At 37.5% G+C, this 24,908-nt stretch overlaps 1 protein-coding gene across 2 annotated transcripts in view; it reads right to left on the bottom strand.

Annotated features, from left to right (window-relative positions):
• Positions 1-235: 235 nt before the first annotated feature.
• IGSF6 (immunoglobulin superfamily member 6) overlaps positions 236-24,908 on the bottom strand; it is a 106,560-nt gene continuing 81,887 nt past the window's right edge. For both annotated transcript variants that reach the window (XM_044089622.1, XM_044089621.1), the window contains exons 4-6: positions 14,508-14,576; positions 11,937-12,023; positions 236-2,877 (exon numbers count right to left, since the gene is read on the bottom strand). In XM_044089622.1, the coding sequence (XP_043945557.1) occupies positions 2,859-2,877; positions 11,937-12,023; positions 14,508-14,576 (175 nt within the window). In that variant the 3' untranslated portion in view covers positions 236-2,858. The remainder of the gene's footprint in view (positions 2,878-11,936; positions 12,024-14,507; positions 14,577-24,908) is intronic.

The following is a 24,908-nucleotide window of genomic DNA, read 5'->3' as shown; positions in this document are numbered from 1 at the left end:
ACATAAAAGCAGTTTCATGGCTCTTAAATGTTATATATGCTGAAATTTGTATATTCATAATTTTTTAATGTATATTTGTTTTTATCCTGTGCTTGTAGTATGCTAACTACGTGTTTATTTATTTATTTTGTTAAGTGGGTAAGTGAATTGGTCCAGAGACAATTTTTAGCCAAGACTGGAGCCAATTGGCAAAGACAACAGTTGCACTCAGATACTGAACAAATACAAAGGTCAATTCAAATTAACCTTCAGTTTCAATATATTCACAATAACAAACTCAGCCTACATTTAGCATCACATATTACAGAATCCTAAAACAGGTACAGCATTTAGGTCCCATTCACATTTAATTATACTTAGAAATTGTCCACAGTAGCAGAAGAAAGAATTTATGTCTATGTAGAGCTTTATGCCTGTCAAAAAAAAATAATGACAACAAACAGGAGGAGCCAATATATTACACAACACACAATGGAGGTTAACACAATTTTCAAGACAAACTGTCGCGGAGTGTAGCTTGTTTCTCAGTGGCACATGAGCTGCTGTATAACGTATATATCGGATGTCACATTTCCTTCATGTAATTATCCAAATCCTTAAACCTGACCAGTGTGTTAGTTGCCTTAATTGTATCAGGTAAACTAACTGAAATGCCTACTACCCTTAATGGAGATTCAAAAAATACTTTTCATCTAAATGCATAGTCACCTATTTGAGTCTGTTTATGCCCTTTAAACTATAACTAGATGAAACTGTACTTAAACCTAGACCTTAAAAAAAAAAACTAAACGTTTAATAAACCGACACGAAGCTGCTGAAGTTCATAAGTACTTTTTAGGCATGCAGTCCATGGCATCGTCATGGAACCTGGTTTCCTCCAACACACACAGTAGGCAAAAAAGAATCAAACCCTGAACTGCAGGAAACAGACCGTTGACAGGTCAGGATCTTAACCTTAGTGCTGTCAACAATAATCGTTCCACTGGAGTCTGAACTCATGACCGTCTACATAAGAGGCAGATATTGCAGGCATTACACTACAGAATCCATATGTAGCTTCACACACATAAACACAGATCATCAGATTTTTATAAGACATATAAGAAACTTAGCTTAATTTTTAGTTACACAAGTCTGGATTTGTACCATCTTGACCTTAAAACACCACCTGATAGGCTGACTGAACAAATGCACAACAGCTGAATTTGACTCAGGTTGTACTTTTAAATACAGGTAACACTTTTGATTTACTGCTGACATCCTTAGTATGGGATTTAAGGTCACAGACCTATCAGTGCTGATACCTAGAATTAGATAGCCATCATCTACATGAAATAATGAGGCATTAAACTCTACACTGAAAATATGTTATGATTTATATTGGCAGTATTAAGTTCCATGTCATTTATTTATTTTTTTATTTGCTTAACATGGAAATGCATCAAGCTAAGAGTTGAATTTGAAAGCATCCTTTACATTGTTAATAAATGTCACCATCTAAATAATATCTGCAGTTTCTGTGTGCTAAATGCTATTAGGTAATTCAGCATTATGCACATACATTTTAACAGAGTTAGGCTCAGAACCATTTGAAATGTCAAGACCTGCTACAGTGAGTCTAGTGCGAATCAGTAAAGAAATTTTAAGAAGAGTGATTTTCGAGATTTGCTCTTCTCCTGTGCTTTCTGTTTTTTTTTTTTTCTTCTGCTTGTTGGCATTTCGAGTGCTGATATTTCAATAGGGAGCCCTTCTGGTATCCTAAAAACTTTACCTTTTCCTCCCTATCAACCAGGAGGAAATTGAAGAAACCAATTTGGAAAACTATATCAGACAATTTATTTTGCAGTTTGAAAAGGCCAGCCTGATCCAAAGCCTTATTTATGTCTAGATTAATGAAATTAATGAAATGCAGTACACAACTAGATCTAAGGTTCTTTTAAGTAATTAAAAAACAAATCTAATTAATTGTCATTGCTGGCTTTCATTAGCTCTGTATTGGTGGAGATCCAAAATTCCACATTCCGTGAATTCGGTAGACAAACGCTCCCATAGATTTCATTAACTGTGGTGGTGAAATACAGTAAATGAATAGGATAGTAGATGAACACCAAATCAGTCGTTAACTTTTGTAAATAAGTACAACATGATGATCGTCCAAAGATCAGGGACATACAAGACGATGTTAAAAGAAAGTTAACAGTTTTAAACAGTTTAGGAACCATAATGATCTAAGGTGCTTCATTTTAAACAGTTTTGGAACTGTAATGATCTAAGGTGCTTCATTTCCTTCCCTGAATTGAAATGTTGACCTGAATGCATTCTGGATCTACCATCTGGTACAGTGATAACACTCAGTTTCTGTCTCTCTGCTTTAACGAATTTTGTTTTCTTTATTGTAGCTGTTAAATAGAATTGACTTGTTGAGCAATATTTCTTAAGAAACAGGCACCTGGAGGTAAATTAACATGCTGAATACCTTCTGTTGTCAGTCGTGGTGCATGGATTTGGAAACACTTGCATCTTCTTAGTCTAACTTTTTGGCATGTTTTATAGCTAGTATAGCATGCTTACTCATTCATAGAACTCAAAACACCTGGCTTCTCCTGTGAGTCTATTCTCTCTGTAGCAAGGATTCCATTTCTCCACAAGATAAGGTACATGACTGGACAGTCTGGGAATATATCACATGACACTGTTGGCTGCTTCACCCAGGTACAATAAGTAAAGGCAGCATTATGGATCTGATTAAATTACACGGCACTACAAAGTGTTTTAGATTTCAATTCCTCCCTGTTGAAAGACTTTCTGTCTGTTCTGTTGTTCAAGGAATCATGAGTTTTGATAGATGTCATCAATTTCTACTGAAGGTTCTTGTTGCTGAGAAAAAAAGAACATATTGCATGTGAGTTTGAGGACTATTATAGGATGAGACATGCACAACATTTTGAAAAAATAATTCTGAGTATTTTAAAGTAGATTAAATGTTGTAAATTAATTTGATTTTATGCACAGTCAGGAATGTAGCTAAAGTTTTTAGAATTGTGCATTCACTTTCAGACTGCTACCAACTCCCTCTACGTAGAATAGCATAATTGTCCTTTTTCTACTACATATTGCTTAAACATAAAATAAGTTCTGCAGCACGGGTACTAAAATAAGTGGGTTCTGTGTTGTTTTACTGATAATACTTATACTGAATACAATCTACTTAGGACAATTTTACTATCACCTGGTACACCATTGTGGAATATGTTACAGGTGTCTACTTTAATTCAAATGCTCCCTTGCACCCCCTGTTGTGGGAGGACTTCCCCATACCCAGTATAACTATCTTACCTCTAAGGTTGCATCAACATTTGGGAAACGGTAATAACTTTTATAACTTTTTTTCTCTTGAGCTGGAATAAACCTGGAAATATTTAAGGATTGGGGGGCTAAGGACACACCTCTCATATCAAGGGGTACAGGACCTTACCCCCTGCAAAAATGCCATAAATTAGAGTATTTTATTTTTATTTTTTATTTGTTCTTTGATAACCAGGAAATTTTGACTGAGCCAGTGGCCCATTTCAGTGGAGGCCCAGGGAGAAAAGTTCCACAGTAGAGTCAAAGCTATTTAAACATTAGTTGACAAGCAATTGTATACAAGGGGAGAAAAGCCCCTCAACAGGGTAAATATTTTAAAATAGGTTGAGGAGACAGGCTACATGAATTGTGGACTAATTGGGTATAAGCTGTTTTAGGGCTAAGCAGTGATTAGTTCTGTTTGATAAGTCAGTGGCAAATTTTGCTATTTTATTGTAGCACTGGTTTAGTTTGTTTTGAATGAAAGCTTGAAGGTTAATCAGTATTGGGGAACCATATAGTTAAGTTGAGAGTAGGAGTGTAGAATTACTGGATGAATCAGTTAAGTAGTTTTCTGTTCTATATGGTGTCCCTAATTTTGGTGACACTGATTTTTGTTTGCGGTATGTAAAGGCTTTTGGGAGGAATAATAGCAGCTTTGTTTTTTTTTTTTGAGGGATTGTTTAGAAGCTGGGAGTTATTGCGCCAGCTTTCAACTAATGAAAATGACTCTTGGGTGATGCGTTGTAGAGTAATTGGATTGCTAGCTGTGCAATTGAAAGTGGAATTGTTGCATATTGATGAGTGATGCTTGACATTTGATGCAGTGTAGTTTGTCAGTAAATATGTTGAAAAGCAGTGTCACTATTATGGAACTGTGGGGAACACTTATTTTGACAGGTAGGAAGGATGAATAAGAATTCATTTATTTAATAGAGTGGAAATAGATTGGAAAGGTAGCAGGAGAACTATTTGATGGTGGTGTTAGGTCAAGTGAAGGCCTTGGACAGATCCAGAAACATGGCAGAAACCACTTGACTTTTGTCTCTGGCTAAGTTAATACTGTTGGGGAAGTTTAAGGTAGCTGTGGTAGTGCTATACCCTGGTCTGAAACCATGTCGTGTGGGGGTAAGGAGGTTGTGTGTTTATAAATGAGTCATTAAGTGATTATAAATGCATTTTTCAAGGATTTTTAAAATAAAGGAGAAAATGGCAATGGATGCACAGCTGGCTACATCACTGGGGTTTGCTCCCTTATGAAATGAGATGATGTCAGATCTTTTTCTCACATGGCTGAGACATTCAATTCCAGAATAGACCTATTTATGGGAAGGGATACAGGAAAGGAAACTGAACCGGCTGCTATTTTAGGAAATTATCAGGAATTCCATCTGAAGCTAGTGTACTCAATTTCATTTGTTTGAGATATTTCTTGATTGTTATGGTAGATACTGGTTTACAGAACAAAGTGAGCATTGATGGAATTGGGAGGAGAAACTGAATGGGATGCAATGAGATTATTAGAGGAGGTCAATGTTTCTTCTGGTGAGCAATAGGGGTTGGTGTTTGGTTGTCCATTTTAGCCAGGGCGTCTCAGAATTGTTTAGATTTTTTGTAGCACCTGTTCTACAAATTGGAGTAATGCAGTTTCTTGTCAAGTTTGATCTGGCATTTGACTTTATTTTGTATGTATTTATATGGTTGACAATTGTTTTCTGTTTTATTATTGAGCCATGCCTACCAGGCTTTATCTCTGTTCCTTATTAATTTCCTGGTATTATGAGTGAGCCAAGGAACAGGGTTGTTTTTTATCTTTTTAAGCCTAAGGGGGAATATGCTGTTTAGCAGTTCCATAAATATCTTATTAAAATAGACAACAGCATTATCTACTGTTATGATTTTTAGGATGTTCCAGTTATCTCAAGCTGTTAAACAGTTCTGGATCAAAGTTGTTTATGTTGTGAGAGGATTTATATGTGTGTACCCCGGGAGAAGAATGGCATTCACTTGGTATACATGGGCAGGGGGGCGCACTAAGTGTGCTTGCTAAGGTGCTGTCGGAGCTTATATTGTTATGGTAACTTGTTAATAACCAGTTCAGGATGGTAGTTTTACCATTTTTTAGGCTGCTTTTGGTAGGATCAGTGATACGTTGGGGGAAGTTGTATAGGCTTATTCTAGAAGTTATCTCAGTGTTGACAGGTTTATGCTACTGTGGTATATTATTGCTACTCCTCATGCTTTTTTGTTTAATCTATGACCTCTGAGGATGTTAAAGCCAGTGTGTGTGTGGGAGGGTGTAGTGTTTCTGTGTTACTGATATTAGGTTTTAGCCAAGATTCTGTTATGTCAGGGGAGTGATATTTTACCCATATGTGTAGTTCTGGAACTTTGATTACAGCACCTCTCTGAAGGTCGTATGGAATATGCACCTGTTTTTTTTTTTTTTTTGGCAATCTGAGATTTGCTGACTGTAGAAAATATAATTTTTTCTAGTTTAACTTTTATTAATGCTGTTTGTATTACTATAAAAATATAAGTTAACTTCAGTATTGTAAGAGGAAGTTTCTTTCTATGAAGTAAGGAAAATACATTACCCATTACAAGGACAGGTGGACCAGTGGTATAGTGTGACTGCAAAGTCAATATTTAATAGTTCTATCAAGTAGACTCTTCTAAAATTAATGTATTACAAGCTTTTAATTTGATAACTAATAGTGTAAAAAATATAAACCACGCCAGCTACAGTTACTTTCTTTGCTGGCTCACCTGGACACTTTTTCATCTACCTGCCGAAGTTGTCGGCCAACAGATTTTCTATATCTTCTGGCTCTGTGTAGTTAGCTCCACTAACAATTAGTTCTACTGTGTGCTGCCTTTGAGGTTTCATGCATGGCTAAAGAAAGCCTTGTGGATGCTTTTGCGGGGGGGGGGGGGGGGTGGCTAGCTTTACATCAAATTTGACTTTAGTAGATTTAATTTGCCCTTTAGTTGTTTGCTCAGATTGACGAAAGTGTTTGTATCATGCTAGGCGTACCAATTCCTAATCTTGGCTATGACGTTTTTCTTGTGCAACCTGTTTATGTATGGATTCCATCAGGGTGATTTTTTTTATTTAGTTCTGGGCTTATTTGTTGCCTCTATGCATTTATTGACTGATTACACAGCTTTCTGTGAACAGTTCCACATAGGTAGCAGTGTTCTCAGGGTCTGAGGTCAGGGCTTGAAATTTTGACAGATATAACTTAGCAGCAGGAAATTTGCCTTAAAATAGTTCCTAAATGTTACATGGTTAGCCAGAGTTACAGAACTGATTTTTGTTATGAAGGAGACAGCATTGTGGTCTGACCTTACCAGAGAAGACACTACACTAGGAGGATGTACACGGTTCTTTCATGTTGACGTGCACCAGACCAAATGTGTTTGCACATCTAGTGGGCATATTAACTATCTGGTCTAAAGTGCATGTGTTTACAAAGTGTAGGAATCTCTGGGCCTGCAAGTCTTGGCATATGTAAGTACTCCTGTTTATTTGGGGTAGTTGAAGTCTGACATCGATTTCTTGGGTTATAGAGGGTGAACTACAGCTTGTAAGTGCATCATGTGGGATTTTGCCCTGCCTGTGCAGTAGCTGGCCTGAATTTGTGAAAGACATTGTAGTTCTGCACTGATGGGGTGGTCTCTGTGGCTTTAAACCAAGTCTCAGTAACTGTACAGATGTCCACATTCTCTAGAGTGAGTTGAGTCTGTGAGGTGGGGTGGAGTTTCTTGTTTAGGCTGTTTAGGCTTAGGTTTCTCTTAGATTGTTTTTGCTTTGTCAGAAGGTTTGTCAGTTTGGCATTGCCTAAAAAAGGTACAATGGGGGAGGACAATATTTGAAAGTCTAGAGGGGAGAGGTGCAGACCATAATTGGCAAAGCAATGTGGTCTGCTGACCATATCCTCTCATGCTGACAAATATTGTACCGCCTTAGAATAACACCAGAAACTATGACAATCATGAAAGTCAATCATCACTTGTCATATTGTGGCATTATTCTTGGGGAAGGTAGAATACTACACAATGCAAGGCAAAAACCAGACTGGAACCTATAGTCCTAGACCTCCATCATATCTCTCTTCATATAATCCACATTGACTATGACTGAATCATCTAATGACTAGAGTGCATGGGTAATTTACTGAATCCTGGCCACTGATAAAAACCTGAAACCTTATGAAAGCAATTGTAGTTAGTGTACTGTACTTTGGTGCATGTATGACTGTGGGTAATAACATGTCTTAAGTTATGCTCTTAGTTTTGTCAAGCATCACTTCTAGATATTTGCCTTAGCAGCACAATTTAACTCTGTTCATTTTTTCTATATGCCATTGACTTGGTTATGGTTTGTGCACTAGAAACTGGGTGGAAGACATGACTGAAGTGTTTTCTGGGGAGGAGTATTGCTGTGATTTTTTTTCCTACCATGTTGCTGAGTGCTCATGAGGTGGTCTGCTTGATGCTTTAATGCTGGGAACTGCTAAAATGAAACTAGTATGAGCAATTTTGTAGACCTAAAAAAAAAAATCAGGCCAAGATAAATCCTTGTCTATGATCCAAATAACCTGAGTTCATTTAGCAGTTTGGGCAGCAGGGTAGTTTGCTGGGGCAGAGAGAAGAATGACTTGGTGAAACCTGCTTATTTATGTCAAGGATGAGGGGAGTTGGGGACTGCATGGCCAGAGTTCAAACTCGTTGTAGAGTTCCTGGTGGAGACTACAGAGCACTGGATGTTCTTTGCCTCCTTGCAGGCAACTACTTCAGACATAGTGCTTCACATTGGGAGGTCGTAGGGCTTTAAAGACCCCCGCTCGATGCCATGAGATGGATGACAGTCTGCATCTGCACTGACCCCCACTGTTTGTGTCACCCTAAGAAGGAAGAAATGAATGGGCTGTAAGGCTTTCATGTCTTGGGGTGAACAAGTGGACCATTTGGGTGAGGTGAAGGCAGACTCAGTGGTCAAACTGTGAAGTGGGGAGCAAAAAAAAAAACACAACAACAATAATAACAAAAATAAATAAAAATATAATTTTGCATTGCACTACAATTCATCTGTTGCACTGTTGCTATATTTTTTCAGATTCATTCTGTGGCTGGTAGTTTTTTTTTTCCTGCAGAAATGTTAAATTTTAAGTAGAGCTTCTGTATAACATTGGGAGTTGTAGGGGTCACTATGACTTGCTTAAGAATGCTTACTTTAATAGCTTTTATTACAGCTAAACTACTACTACTATGCTTCCACAACTCATGGTAGCTGCTAGAGACTTTCTTTTTAATGTTTTTCATTAAAAATGTAATAATGTCACAATGCAGTATTAGAAGCTGCTGTAAATTATTCACTTGTAACAGTGCTTGCCACAAACGTAATATTCTGGTAGTGCGGTTTTTGTTTTCATAGCTGAAAAGGGATCTTTGGGTCCATTCTACTTACCTAAAAGAAAAATAACATTAATATTATATAAATGCATCTTTCCATGTTAAACTGGGTTTACTTATGTATGTTGGTGTGAAGGAAAAAGTCGGTAATCATTTTTTCTGCAGCTGAGCAGTCTTTCACGGAGCCATATTCAAACATTTACCTACAAATATCCCCCCACCATAACTGGAGCTAAAGTTTTGCTTGTCTTTGATTTCAGTGGAGTCAGCACAAAGCCTTTCTCACATGTCCTTTATGCAAGCTCTAATATGAATTTAGTTTTTGCATATGGTGCTACCTAAGAGGGAAATAGCTAGTTAGATGCCTGTGTTACTGATAGTAAAAGTGGGTTATCCTACTGGTGGACAAAGACTGAAGTCTCAAGCTTCAGATGTCCAAGGATCATCCCATCAATGACTTGAGTTCCTCCACACAAAATCACTGTTCTGCCAACAGTGCTGTCATTTTTTGGGGAATTTCCCCCTTTTTTGAGTTGGTATGACTTTGGAGTTGGTAAATATAAGTTTGGGGGGTATGGGGGTCTTGCCACTGAAAGTGTTTTTTTTGTTTTACTTTTTTTTTGCAAATACAGTTCAGGGATTCTTGGTACATTCAGTTTCATCCACTTTTAGTGGAAGCTTAGAAGTCTGATGATTTATGGGCCTGCCAACACAAAATGTGGGGTTTGTTATTTCTCCATGACCTCTGCCCCTCTTTGCAACACAGTGCGCTCTTTTTTTTTGTATGGTGTAATGGTATAGCCAGTCATAGAGCAGGCATGCCAAACTGTACATTTTTTTAATAACTAATTTATTTTGTCCATAAAATATGCTAAAATTTAGTATACACTTTTTAAAACAAATTTTCCTTATACAATAATATGTGCTAGAATATAATTTTTATTGCAGCACTTTTATCATGATTTACTTTTTTATATTTTGTTAAATTGTTGTTTTTTTAATGCCTGATTGGTTATTTTTTTCTTACTTAAACATGGATACTATAGGGCTTAGGTGGATTACTTAAATTGATTGTGTTTGGCACTCTTCCAGGCAGTATCACAGGGTCTAAATTTCAGAAGTCCTTTACACCAAAGAATACAGTGTTCACAATTTACAGTTCTTGCAAGGGCACAGAATAGCTACAGCAAGAAAAATGTCATCTACCTATCCCTAACACAATGAGGACCAACTTCTTTGTTCACCAATATTTATGCATCAGTGAGCACTTACATACTTTTCCTGTATTTGCAGGAAGGGGATTGGGCAGTTGTAATGTGAACTGTTATATATTGCTTACACTGCAATTTAATATACATTTACTATGGAAATACTGGAAGAGATTTTGATGAGACACAGCCATAAGAATGTGTGCAATTTATAGTATGAACTATACAGTTTTAATACTGCTTTGAACTGCACTGCTAAAACAAAAATATTTTAATTAAATATACTGCTGTATTAAAATCCTGCAGAAAAGAAGTAAAAAAAAAAGTTTCTCACATTATTTGTATGCAAATACAGTTGTTAGTTGGTTTATGAAAACACTTATACATAATCACAGCCTGAAACCGCAAATCTCAAAACATTTAAGTAGGAAGGTCTCAACTTCTCTGTCAATGACATTTCCTTAAAATAGGACTGCACAGGCCATACAATTGCTGCATTGTGGACGTGAAGAACAGGGTCAAGGTGAGTCTTACATTTCTTTTATTTTCTCCTTCTTGTCCCAGGTTTTTGCAACCTCAGAGTAACTCTAGTTAAAGATCAGGGTATGGGAGTGGCTTGCCTCCAAATCATGTGTGCAGGTTGGCAAAAATAATTGTTTTGTGTGTTCTGCAACCTTTAGAGTGTTGCTGTTTTGAGATGTTTATCTTTTAGTATTTAGACATTTTAGTTTAGATTAGTCACAAGACAACTAAATCTGATGTGATTATTCATAGGAAGTCATGGTCTACAACTAGTAATCATGTTAGACTTAGTGCCTTAGTGATGTCTGTGGCAGCCACACTAAAAGGAGCCATGAAAGGCAAAAGGCATCTCTGATTACCCAACTAAGCAAATATGCATTCAGTTCTCATTCCATGTCTTATCAGTTCCATAATCAAACTCTCATCCATGTTTTTGTCTCTTACTATGGGTTCAGCCTTTCCCCTGATTTATAACATCAGAAGTTTCTTGCAAAGATGAATGTTTCAGGGCATAAACCAATTTTATTTTATTTACTCTTTGTTAACTGGGTAAATGGACTGATCTGAAGGCCAGTTTTATTTATGACCCAGGTGCAAGGGTAAAAATTACAGAGATTTAACACCAGTAAGAAATCACATGCCTACAGAAATTGTGCATAGGCGGCACAAGATTCAGTTTTGAACAATATGCATTTATAATAGTAACAGGAGGTATTAAACAATGTGTGCAGCACTGAGAACTAATGTGAACAGTATTCTGATACATTGTTACAATCCTTAAAGCCTGCACCAGGCAGCTACTTAATTAACACGTTTGGCATGTTGATGACATCATGATAAGGCTGAAATACATCTGAATTTAACTTTGGATGAGTCATTAGACCTAGGTCCCATCTACCCAAGTTGGTGGTAGGGCAGATAAATGTCAAAGGTACAATGACACTTACAGAAAAAAACAGTACGGAAAGTTCCATGGTGCCTTGGCCACATTTCTCCTAGTCATAATAAATACCATCTTGTTTTTTCCATTTTCCCTTGAAAAGAGACTACTAGCCTAGTAAGACTAAACCAGTCATCAAAGAATAAATAAATTGGTAGAGTGTAGCTTATTGGCTGAAGTCAGTTGTGAACGACTTCAGTGTAATTGTGTGTTCTTAAGGCAGTGCGCTAAAATGCTTCTGTTTTTTTTTTAAGATAAATTTACAGATTATACATGAAGTTTTGATAAAGAGAGATTTACAGATGTCTCTGTAACACAGCATGTACCAGAGATAACAAATTTGGGCTTTCTTTGTCTTATGGGCAGATTGGATTATCATTTGATTGACTTCCCTGGCCTTTTAAAAATCCCGTCTGCATGAGGCAGAAATAAAACAAATGGCTAAGATACTTTAAGACTTCGGTTTACTGGTTTAATACTACATAATTAATAATAATACTTACAGACCGTTGGTTCTTCCATACATATTTTTTATTGTACAGTTCTTGAGCAATGTTTTGAAAAACTCGACGTGTAGTATTCTCTTTTTGCTAGAATAATAAATAGATGCACGTTAATTATTAGTATTCTAAACTTTACTGTTTTCTATTTGCCTGGCATTTTCTCTGTTAGGCTACCTTCATTTTTTGCTCTATAGCAGGCTTTTGTTTACACAGTAGAGCTTTTGTATACATTGATCACCGGTAGGTAAGACACATCCAAGGTCATTTTAATGTAATCAAACCACCAACTCCATCCTGGCCATGGACCCTTGCTACAAAGGAATCATAAGCAGGTTTTGAGATACATTTTATTTCAGAAAGCATGATCAAATCTAGAGTCCTGGTTTGATGAAATTGCTACCATTTGACAAAGGTTTGCTGAACAATGTAAACACTAAAAGACCCTGAGCTATAGAATATATTATAGCTATTTATTCTTTCTTCACTCCTACTTCCTGACGATAAGCACTCCCCTTTCAAGCAATCAATCCATGCATTCCCACCTTACCAAAGGAATGAATTGTCAGGGAGAAACCATTATTTAGGTAGCCATCAGGGATGATTTGAGGGCTCTTCTTTTATGGCTTTCACTCTCTGCATATGCTTAGATAAGGAGCAGGGAATGTAATGGAGTAACTGCACTGGATGTCCCTCACTTCCATAAGGGCTGATGCCAGAAAGCAGCCTAACCCCATCCCTCAAGCACAGGAAGTGTTTTCCCTGGTCTCCACTAATCTGTATTATACCATGACCCCCCCAAAACGTGCACGCTGATTGGCCAGCGTGCCCGTTGTAAATCGAGTTATACTAATGGAAAAAGGTCCGGTCGCCCGGACTTTTTTCCATTAGTATAACTCATTTTTTTAAAACACTGTCTCGCTATGTTAAATGGGTTTAACATAGCGAGACAGCTTTAAAATAAGCAACGGAGATCTCTGTTGCTTATTTTAAAGCTGTCTCGCTATGTTAAACCCATTTAACATAGCAAGACAGTGTTTTAAGAAAAAGTAACGGAGAAAGCAAGATCTCCGTTGCTTTTTTTTAGTGTTTCGCTATGTTAAATGAGTTTAACATAGCGAGACAGTTTTAAAATAAGCAACGGACATCTCCGTTGCTTATTTTAAAACTGTCTCACTATGTTAAACTCATTTAACATAGCGAAACACTAAAAAAGCAACGGAGATCTTGCTTTCTCCGTTGCTTTTGCCCACAGCTCTGATGTACTGCGCAGGCGCGCAGTACATCAGAACTGCCGCGGATGCCAGACATCTGCGGAAGGGCAGTAAACAGGCATTATACTATGCCATTATTTAAGAAAAGTAATAGTTTCTTTTCTTAAATAATGTCATGGTATAATAGCAATAACCCACTTCTGGGTGTGGGTAATGCTAAATTTACCCACGGTTGGCTTTGTTTGGTCCCGAGGGCGAATGCTATAACAATTCCCTCCCCAGGGAAAGGTTGTCTGACCATGACCCTCCCCTTCACTCTTCCCCCATCCGCCTGGTCCCCCAAGTGCCGGGACTCTAATTGAACTATGGTCACCTGAGATGCGATTATTAGGGCTTCATCCCTCTTACCCAGGCTTAGAATACATTATATTTAGTTGTGGATACTGGGGCCTCACCTCACATCTATAATCAGGGGTTTATACCCATAGAGGAGTCATTCTGGATTTAATAGATTGTGACTGAACAATCTTTACTCCTCTGGTAGAATCTTTGCATGCAGTCTGTGTACAAAGTTAATATACAATTTAATTCAACTTGTTTTTTCAGAGGCAGGTATATTGCATGATAAGGTGCAAGTACACAAGCAGCTGCAGTCATATCAGACGACTCTCTAAACCGTATCCAAGCTGCCTTAAAACTTACTAGTGGAATAACTGATTACTGTTATCTGCTCAGCCACTGACTGACTGACTCACTCACCCACTCACCCACTCACTCACTCACTCACTCACTCACTCACTCACTCACTCACTCACTCACTCACTCACTCACTCACTCACTCACTCACTCACTCACTCACTCACTCACATACCCATTTTAAGGATAGAATTCCTTGCTTCTCTCCATCTTTCTAGATTATTCTCCATGGCTAAATCTCGTCTTTTATCTTCTTGTTCTATCTAGTTATTATTTTTATTTACCGCTATCAGTTACAATCTCAGTATGTCTTCTGCTAGAAAGTTCACCTTACATTATTTTCCTGTACCCTAATACCACCTAGTGCTAACTTATCCTAATTCCGGGGACATGTATGCACAAACAGACACATACACATACAGATGCAGACACACAGACACGCACACACACGCATACACACAGACACGCACACACACACACACATACACACACACACACACACACACACACACAGACAATCACACACACACACACACACACACACACACACACACACACACACACACACACACACACACACACACACACACTTACAACACTGAGTCAATGAAGTTGCATTATATGCTTCATAAATGAAAAACAAAGTATAATAAACTGTACTTACTTGCTTGTCTTCTTGTTCAGAAGCTTTCTTCTTCTTCTTCTTAGCATCTTCTGTAGTTTCTGACTTACTCTATAGCAAATTTACATGCAAAACATTATGTTTGTAAGTGTATATATTTTTTTACAGTAACCCCCCCCATTGCCTTCAAACCTCCCACTGTTTGTCCAATTGACCCATTTATTTTCCCTCAGAGACAAGTGTCCTACTTTGCTTCTACAAGGCATGGTTCCCATTTTGCACACACAGTGGCACGCTCAAAGTTTAGTGTGCAGTGAGCCTTAAGAGGGTGAGAGCCCTACTCTTGCAAGTGATTTAGCCACTCAGGAAGCCTTGTCCCCCAATACACACACACACACTTAAAAGCACACGCTTCTAAGTGGTTTCCTGTCTCCCTTAGAGACTGTAATGTGAAATGTTTGCTTGGGACTTGTGCATCTACCCCCCTCATTCACCCTCCACCCATGAGAGAGATGAGCAGGCAGTGCCTTATTGCCCCACTTCTTCTCTCTCAATAGCTCTGACTGCCCAGGGTGCTAATTAAACCTGATTATAGTCGGGAATTTATCTCTCTGTGGCACAGAGCAATCTGATTTTTTTTCCTTTAATGTTAGTGTTTACTTTGAGCAATTGACATTTCAGTCAAAAAGTACATTTAACTGTTCTGTGGAATGTGTTTAAAGTGATCATGCATTTCTGCTTATGTAGTAATTGATATACAAAGAATCATTTATGTCATTCATTTCATGCATGACTGTAGTATGTTCCACATTGTCTTTTAAGTTATCTTTCTGTCTGCCTGCCTGTGGTTTAGAATAATTATTATAACCACCATAGTGATTCACATGTTACTCCTGGCAAGTGATTCATTAGAATTGTCTCTCTCTCTCTCTCTCTCCCCACTTGAGAATTGTAACAATTCTTGCATCAGAAAAGTATTTTAGTAGCTCTGCTGTCTTATGTAAAAGGTGCTCATAGATGGCCTTGGTTTATACCCCCACTTTGTGTAGGCAGGAAGAGAAGTAAAGACAGGAATCTGTTGATATTTCTGTTCTATCAGTCACAGTCAGGGTTTGGTTCATAGCTTACCTGCTTACCTCCACATACAATCTAGGGTTTTTATTTTTAGTGGCCTGCAGTCTGAAGCTGCTGCTAAACTCCCCTGCCTCACAAAATATATGCAAACCATTACTCTTAGGGTGAGTGCATGAATGTTAAGAAATCTGTTGACAATAGGCATGCCTTCTTCACTACCATGAAGTGAAGTATCTGAGATGGTCCATCTGTGTTCCTCATCTCTGTTGTGCCTTTGGCCAGAGATAGTCACATTGCTGGTAAATAAATTCAGCTGGCAATGGGCCCAGGTACTAACTTAGAGGAAATTATTTTTAGAGACGTTATGATGGAGACAGAGTACCTCAGATATGATGGCTAACTCTAGTCAGTTGATCAGTGTTAGTGATAAACATTCATCAGGAAGCCCAAGCCACTAGGATCCTCTGTTGATGAGGAAAGGCCTCCCAGCACATACCATTGTTTTATGGCAGAATGCTCTGGCACATTAATTACTGCATAAGTGGTCACAGTAGTGACATATGCAGAACTGCTAAGGATGGGAAAGCAGTCAGGGATGATGAAATCAGATCACCTGCGCAGTAATGGTATCAGCACTCCTGTCAAGTAATGATGACATCAGCATGGCCTACATGTAGCAATCATATCTCTATCAGTTTTGTGTAGTGATGGAATAAGCATACCTTTCAAGTAGTGGTGGCATCACAACTCCTTTCATGTAGTGATCATATCTGTAACTCTTTTGTACAGAGAAGACATCAGCATACATTTCATGTAGTTGATAGCATCACCACACCGTTCATATGGTGAAGATATCTGCACACATTTTGTGCAATGTTGACATTGATATACCTTTAATGTAGTGATCAGATCAGCAGTTTTGTCATGTATTGATGACATTAGCATACTTTTAAGTAATGACAGTATCAAAGCAACATTTTTGTCATGATGACTTTAGCATACCTTTTAAGCAGTGTAAACATCAGCACATCTCTAATGGGCAATATTATTGCCCACTCTACAGCTAATCAGAAGTGAAGCAAAGAGATGCAACAGCTTGCAGAGTGAAGCAGTGGTGCACACACAGTGTGTCCTAAAGCCCAGACTATTCATAGGACTCAGAGTGGGCTTAACCTTGTAGTAATGCCAAAGAGGGCCTAACATGCCAATGTTACTGTGGGAAACATCAGAGGGATTCAGTGAGAGAGTGGGTAATTGAGAAGGGACAGCTCTCTCCATATAATTTGCAAGGAAGTTTGCTGAGGATAGGAAGCTGGAGTTAGGTTCTGGCATCCCGTCAATAGCCATGAGAAAGGTAGGGAGTTTCTTGTCTGTATGACATTTCATAAGTAGTTGGAAATGGGAAGAGAGATTCATAAAGAAAGAGAGAGAGAGAATGTTTTGAACCTGCACTAAATGGGCCTTGTGGGTTAATAGAGCTGAAAAGTCATATTTATAGCTCAGAGAAGTACCAGTAGAAAAGTATGAGGAAATGAATGAGTTATATACTTATCAGGGGAAATTCTGGTAAAAATCAAGCAGACCAACAGGGGAGTATAAGATGACATTGTTTATCTTCTTAACTTTGCCTAGGTATTCACTCATGATTTTCTCCCTTCCATCAAACTAATCTATATGCACTATGAACAGGAACCATCTTTTGCCTTATGGGCATTTGTTCTTTCTTGGGTGACTGACCTCTCTTTTCCTATCTGTAGGTGTTACTGTGATGCCTGAATCTATTTATACCTGTCTCTGGGCTCAGTCATGGTGACATCATGGGTCTTCTTCCAAGACTTACCTTATCCTCTCCTGAATATATTGTGTTTACAAGAACTCTGCTGAAGTGCAGAGATGGTGTTATTCTCATGCACTGTTACATCAAGAATGTTTTGGCGCCTTGTATTTGATCAACAGTAGGAAGCAAAACAGTTTCTGCAGTTGTGGAGTAAAACATATCAAGGTTAGTATTTTCTCTAATATGTCAGCATGCATCCACCCACTAGAATAGGAATACCCCACCCTCCCCAAGCCGCTAATTGAACCCAGGTCACTTGTGTAATAGTCAGGATTTTACCCCTCTACACCACCAGACCAGTTTTAAATACATAATATATACTAATGTAAAATAAGTAAGATGCTTGCAGTTGACATTAGCACTTTTGTATATATATGCTTACCCTCTGTGTGTTCAAAGACACTTTTCTCAAAAGAAGTTGAACCTGTCACATATTGTTTAGTCGCTGCTTCATTGAGAGGTGTTTTATCTTTCTATTTTAACATTACAGGGCAACTATAGATTTGTTCTACATTATTTGGGGGGTTGGAAATTGTGGCTTGTGTTATTTTTGGGGAGTACTTGCAGACATAGCAGCATGATCCAACTGCACCTAACATTTCATCCCCTCTGTGGCACATACATTATAGACGGCTACTGTCTGGATAGAAACACCATTCAAGAACTGGTATAGATGTGTTCCCTCACATGTAGGCTCATGAGATGCATGGAATGTATGGAATATCCATTCCCATGGACACCAAGAAATGGATATTCTATTCTTGTGGACACCAAGGTATTTGTAGCTTTGAGAAGACTGGCTACAAGGACCTTCTGGTGACTAATAAGGGCATGGTGGTTGTATCTCAGGTATCTGCCTCATGGATACTACAACAGTGCCTTGATGCCATACTACAGCACATGGAGCAGCTTATTTGGTTGCCATAAACTACAGAGGAGAAGAAAAGGACACATATGGACATTTTGTGAAATAACCCATTTTTCTGAAGTAGTGGGACCCATTGACTACATCAAGCTTGCCATCATGGACCCACCCAGGGCACAGAGACAGTGGTATATCATCTATACAGGATTCTATTCCAATGAATGCCAGGTAGTCTGTAATGCACATGGTATAATGTACAATGTGTTATGCACCATCCAGGCAGTGCTAATGATTCCTACAGTTGATGCATGTGCAGCTTATATCAAGCAGTTTGTGCAGAGTAATTTCCACCAGTGATATATTACTGGTGATACTGGATATGAGACATGGTTAATGACACCCATAAGAACCCCCCAGACCATGGCAGTGAATGCATACACCCCCCCCATGAATGTGTGTCCAGATTGAAGAAGACCTGCTTCCACTGTCTATATATGTCTGGTGGCAACCTGCAGTATGATTCAGAAACATATAGCAATGTATTTGCTGTGTGTGCAGTGTTACATAACATGCTGATATGCAGACAAGATATAGAAAGGGGTTGACAATGGGGAAGAGGCTATGCCAAAGTCAACAGAAGAGGAAGTGTCTGTTGAAGAGACTCTGGAAGACCTGACTGCCAAGGTTGACCATACGAGGCAGAGGTGGGAATTATATGCCATGTCATTGGCTAAGGGACAGTGTTTTGATTACTACAGTTATGAGCCAAATCAGATATAACAACCAACCAACCACTTTTCCTATGGTATAGAGGCCTCAGGGATGCTTTATTATAGCGGTGGAGTAGTAAATCTGCCTTATCACGTGAGGTTATGTGGCTTTGCCTTTTACATAAGATAATTTTTCTCATTCATTTCATTTGCTGCCAACTGCCATCAGTTGATTTTAGTGTTGCAGGTCATCTGAGTATAAACCCAAAGTAAGGTATGGATGTTGGAGCTCTGTTTACTTTTCACTGTGTAAAGTGGTATATCAGCGATGACACCTTTTAGTTCTCTGCTTCATAGTGTTTATTATCTCTTTTGTAATGCTAATGAATTATATAAAACCACAAAAAAAAGAGTATATTGCCTGCTCCAAATGGAGTTGAGAGGAAACATCTTCTAATAACAGGAATTGCTGATGTTTGGATGTATGCACAAGTGACAGGAAAATGAGACACTACATGACCGGATGCACAGTGCACAACTGTCTGCTGGTGCACAGTTCACTAACAACCACAGATCAATGACTCAGCATAGGTAAGCACTGAAACTGTATAAAAAAATATTATGCATATAGTGGGAGGGAAATGCCCGCTGTACTCCTTTGGTGCTTTACCCAGATATAAATATTCTTATTCCAAGGTCGCTACTTCTCACAGGAAGTGAAATATCTGACTACAGAGGGGGGTACAGAACTTGCCCAGGAAGCAAGAAAGCAAGATGAAGGATTACCAGTGAACTTCTGCCTATATATATATATATATATATATATATAGGATGCAGTCATTTCGGCAAAGTTTCATTTTATCTAAGTACAGAAAAGCTGGTGCAGCTGATTGAAAATCAGCTGATTAAAGTGTACTGGCTTTTCCTGAGTGAGATCATGGTACAGTGGGGAGTGGGAAATGTACCCTTTCTCCACTGTAGCATGATCTTGTAATTGGAATATATATTTAGTAGGGAGTGTGAGGGGAGGTACAGTTCCCCACATGGGGCGGGTGTAGGTTTGGTGTGGGGTAGCTTGCCACTCTGCAAAAAAAATTAAAAATTATGTTCATGATCACCTGTATACACACACACACACACATGTACACACACACACACACACACACACACACACACACACACACACGTGTGTGTGTGTGTGTATGTGTGTGTGTGTGTGTGTACATGTGTGTGTGTGTGTGTATTAGTATGTCTTATGGGGAACTGTATTTATGCCAAACAGGAAGAAGCTGGTAGAGTTTTTCTGTGAGATAATGGAAGGGGTCTATATTATAACCTCGAAGGTTTAATACTTCGAATGCATAAAGATCGAACTTTATGCATCGAAGTATTAAACCCTCGAAACCTAATAAAAAATTATTAAAAAACAAAAAACAAAAAACAAAAAAAACCCAAAAAAAAATAAAGCGTTTACGCAGGGAGGCAAGCCCCCTTGCACCCCCCACACCCCCGCTTCTTAAATATACCAACTCTGAGATCGCGCTACAGTGCAGGAAAGGGAAATCTTCCCTTTCCTGCACCATACTACATTGAAGTGTGATCTCAGAGTTGATATATTTAAGTAGCAGGGGGTGTGGGGTGCAGGGGGGCTTGCCCCCCTGCTTAAATCCATTAGGGTAAAAATTTAAAGTTTTAATTTTTTTTTCGAAGTTACAGAACTTCGACAATATGGTGTCGACCATATTGTATTCGATGTTCTGTAACTTCGATGTTATAATATAGACCCAATGGAAGAGCAGGGATTGAGAAATTTGCCCTTTCCCGAAACTCTCAGAGTTGCTATATATAAGAAGCAGGGGCTGTGAGAGGTGTAGGGGGGGGGGGCCTTGTTCCTGCAAAAAAAAAACTACGTGTGCATTTATTTTGGTGAAATGAGTTCTGATGTTTTGATGTCTTGAGATCAAGAAGTTGAGGTCTTATATCTCAACTTTTTGATTTAGTAACTTGTATATATATGTGTGTGTGTGTGTGTGTGTGTGTGTGTGTGTGTGTGTGTGTGTGTGTGTGTGTGTGTGTGTGTAGAGGAAGATTGGCAATTCATGTACTGCACTTATTTTTGGGATGTGGGAGGAAACTAGAGCACCTAATGAAAATCCATTTGGACTAGGAGGACCTGCAAACTCTCCAAAGTAAGCATTTAATCTGAGAGCCACACTGGACAAACAGTCTTAATTTTCCAGCTTAAATCACAAATAGATGATTTGGGAACTATAACAAAGAAAATAATATTATTAGTATTTGTTTGGGTTAGGGAAAATGTTTTATAATTTCTTTAATCACATTTACCTTAAGCTCTGAATTTTAAGTTATTATCACAAGGTTCACATTGCTTTAGGTCCACTTCATCTGATTTTGACAAACCTATACATATAGTAGCTAAACTTTTAGATTTTACTAAGAAGTAACTCATTCTATATGGAACCAGGGAATGCTGACAATGGATTATATTAAACTGCTCTATGAACATGAAACTTGACTATTCTAAAATGTTTAGGATCAAAGAAAAGCTTGAAATAACATAAACAAATAATTATATAACAGAAGTATAATCATTTGTAGGTATCCAACAATTTTAAGTTATACTGTGATAAGAAAGAAGAGAGATTTAAACATCTGAATTGGCTATTTTTTTTTTCCAAAATAAACATGAAGCAGATCAGAGAAGCAGAAAATGCTATTTTTTTTTAACAACTCTAATGTTATTATTCTCTGTTGAGCAAGCAAGAAAAACTTGCAACTACAATATCCAAATTACCTATCGTAAAGTCATTTTCACTTGAGCAGTAAGCTCTGCACGTTTCCATCAAGGGAAAGGAAAGAAAGGCATTAGGCAGGCAATTTCATTTTTATATTACTGCAGCAAATTAATTTCAAGCCTTAGAAATTGGCATCATCTTGTATCCATTTTCTGCTAGGGCCGAACAAGTTTGTGCAAACGTAGAAACTACAATGCCGATTACATCTAGCAATCTTGCATGAGTTTATAAGCATGAGTTACGTGAAACATCATGATCACTTATGATGAAAGAATTTCAAACCATTCAGAAGAGAGCTGATGGAATGTGACATATATACCTATCATTTCTTCACCTTGCAGTGGACTTGCCAGATCAGTTACCTATACTTTCTTGTGATCTATTGGAATTTCTTGGACTACCAACATTTAATAAAAGGATTTGTCACTTCCTCCCCTTATACTGGAATTGTCAAGTCAATTACCTGAAATGTCTTTTTAAACTCACCACTTAATAGAAGTATAGCTCATTCTTACATAGCATTGGACTGAAATATTTTACCATCAAAAAAGGCATATGAATAATTGGCCTGCCAGTGAACTTTTTATAAATACATATCTGTCTGCCATCATGGAGACTTGATATGAATGATATCTGCTAAAGGAATACTGTCAAACTGCAATGCAAGCATACATCTCTCACTCCCCTTGCACAAGAAAGGCCAAAGTGTTACATGACCATATCTTATCAACAAATGGACTTTCTTAATGTCTGTAATCAATACAGAGGCTTTTGGTCCTCCATCTTTCACTGTACTGACTAAATCAAGCTTCATATCAGAAATTTGAACAATTGCACTTTCTTTCTATCTCTTAATCTTCCAATAAATACTCTTAATCTTCCAATAAATACATCATTAACTTTTTAATAGCTGCAGCAAATAATCCCAGTTAAATCAGCCTGTGAAGATGACGTTTCTCATACTTATCTTCATCAGATGCTAAGTATAGTTTTTAAGAGTTGTCATTCCCTGAGACAACATTAATAAGACATTTTCATATGAATGCTGATTAATATCATAAACTATATGGATTCTTATATAATGCAAATCAGATTAGTACCTCATCTGTTTTCTTTAAAAAATGCATATGAATCTTTATAAATATAAGCATTATTTTACATGCTGCTACATTTACCATTTTGTTTGCAGAAACTAGCATGAGAAGTGAAGTGGCCAACCTGCAAGTTAATATTTTAAATTTGACAGATCATAGACATTTTAATAGCATTATATAGTATATGTGTACATATATACAGCTATGTACAATCTGTTATAACGTTATGTACTTGAATGGTAAGTTTACTCTCTTCTTTATAGTATGAACAGGGTAATATATTAAATGAACATTGTCCAACACTAATACCTTTTATTGTTGCAAATCATTGTTTTTGTGACAGTTAATAAATGGCAAATGAGTAACAGTTTTGCTTTAACATTTGGAATGTTAGTGGTCTGAAGACTCTAGCAAAGTGTTAAAAGGCATAGGTTCTCATATATATACACACACACACACACACACACATACATGTATATATATATATATATATATATATATATATATATATATATATATATACATATCTCTCTCTCTCTCTATCTCCATATATATATATATATATATATATATATATATATATATATATATATATATATATATATATATTATAAGAGATTTAATTTTTGAAGATGAAAAAATGAACTCGATGTTCAGAGAATGAGCAGGCAAACTAATAACTAGCTGTTCAAAATCCTTCAGTATGCGGAGGTCATGGTCTTTATTAACAATCTTAAATGGCATATCGAAGAATGTATAACTGTTGGAGAGAAAATGTGGATACCTAGTGAAATTAACAAGAAAATGACAAATTTGTACTGGTGAGTGCTTATGTTCCAAATGTAGATTGAGTATTGTGTGTGAAAGGGGTATCCAATATCATTTTGTGGTTCCTAATTCTAATCATCTGAATCACTTGAATAATACAATTAGAATTGAGAACATGGGAGATATATACTAAGTCTGGGGTTGTAGTACCTCAAAGTATTTTGTGCAGTCTAAGATACAATGACCCAGCTGTAGTACATATTGGGGGGGGGGGGGTGTAGCAGTGTACAACCTCAAATGTTGGAGGGTGCAGGGGGGTTAGCGACCCATAAACATGCTTTAAATGTGCAACATCAGATTTTGTAATGTGCTACTTAAATGCTAAAACCTAAGTTTATTTTCCACAACTCTCGGACTGACAATACTTCATTTTGCTGCTGTTATAAGGAACCTTTGATCACCTAGAAATACTCATTCATGATAAATATGAAAACAATTGAGATAAATCTTAATAAATTATGAAATGAGCTTTATGTATTTATACCCACTTGGAATCACCACGAGTTATCCTACCAGAGAAGGAAAAGGAAATTCAGTAAAATAGACCCCAGTGATCATAAATGCAGTCTGCCACATGACCATTTATTACAAGTAAGACTTGGTAAGTATAAAATGTAAGTTGGTATTATCCATAATATGGAAGGGTAAAGAAGACAGAATCTTTGAATATATACTTTCTGGGGACAAAAATATTGGAAAAGTTGGCTAATAAATACGAATCTAGGTAGAGTTGCCACAGACAGAAGTCATATATTGAAAGAGTTACATCAGACACATCAGAATGGATGAAATTAAAGAGCTGTGAGTTACTCCATCTCTCACTTAGCTGTTTTTAGTTTATAAGAGAGATTAGTTAAATCTTGGGTCAAGCAATACAATGTGAAGGTAACATTCTCCTACTAGGCCAAAGTTAAGCATTGCTCAAAACAAATTCCCATTGGACAATGCGATTTATCTATGGTATCAGCTGGTGGTACTTTTCATAAAAAAACAATATTTCCATCAATTGGAAGGAGGCTGCAATGCAGACTTTCAAACGTATATGTTCACCTCCTGTAAGCTTGAAATCCTTTGGTGACCTAGAAAAAGCTTTTGATTTATTGCAGCAAGACTGCTAGTAGCAGTTGCAACTGAGAAGGGCAACATATACATGTGAGACAGTGAAGCCAACCCATGCAATGTGCACATTAACGATGAATTTAGTAGATAACTACAAACT

Source organism: Protopterus annectens, chromosome 12.part0, assembly GCF_019279795.1.
Source record: "Protopterus annectens isolate FY-2018-M chromosome 12.part0, PAN1.0, whole genome shotgun sequence".
NCBI classification, from domain to species: Eukaryota; Metazoa; Chordata; order Ceratodontiformes; family Protopteridae; genus Protopterus; species Protopterus annectens.
Note: the sequence above shows the minus strand (reverse complement) of the source record. Positions and strands in the feature narration are given on the sequence as shown.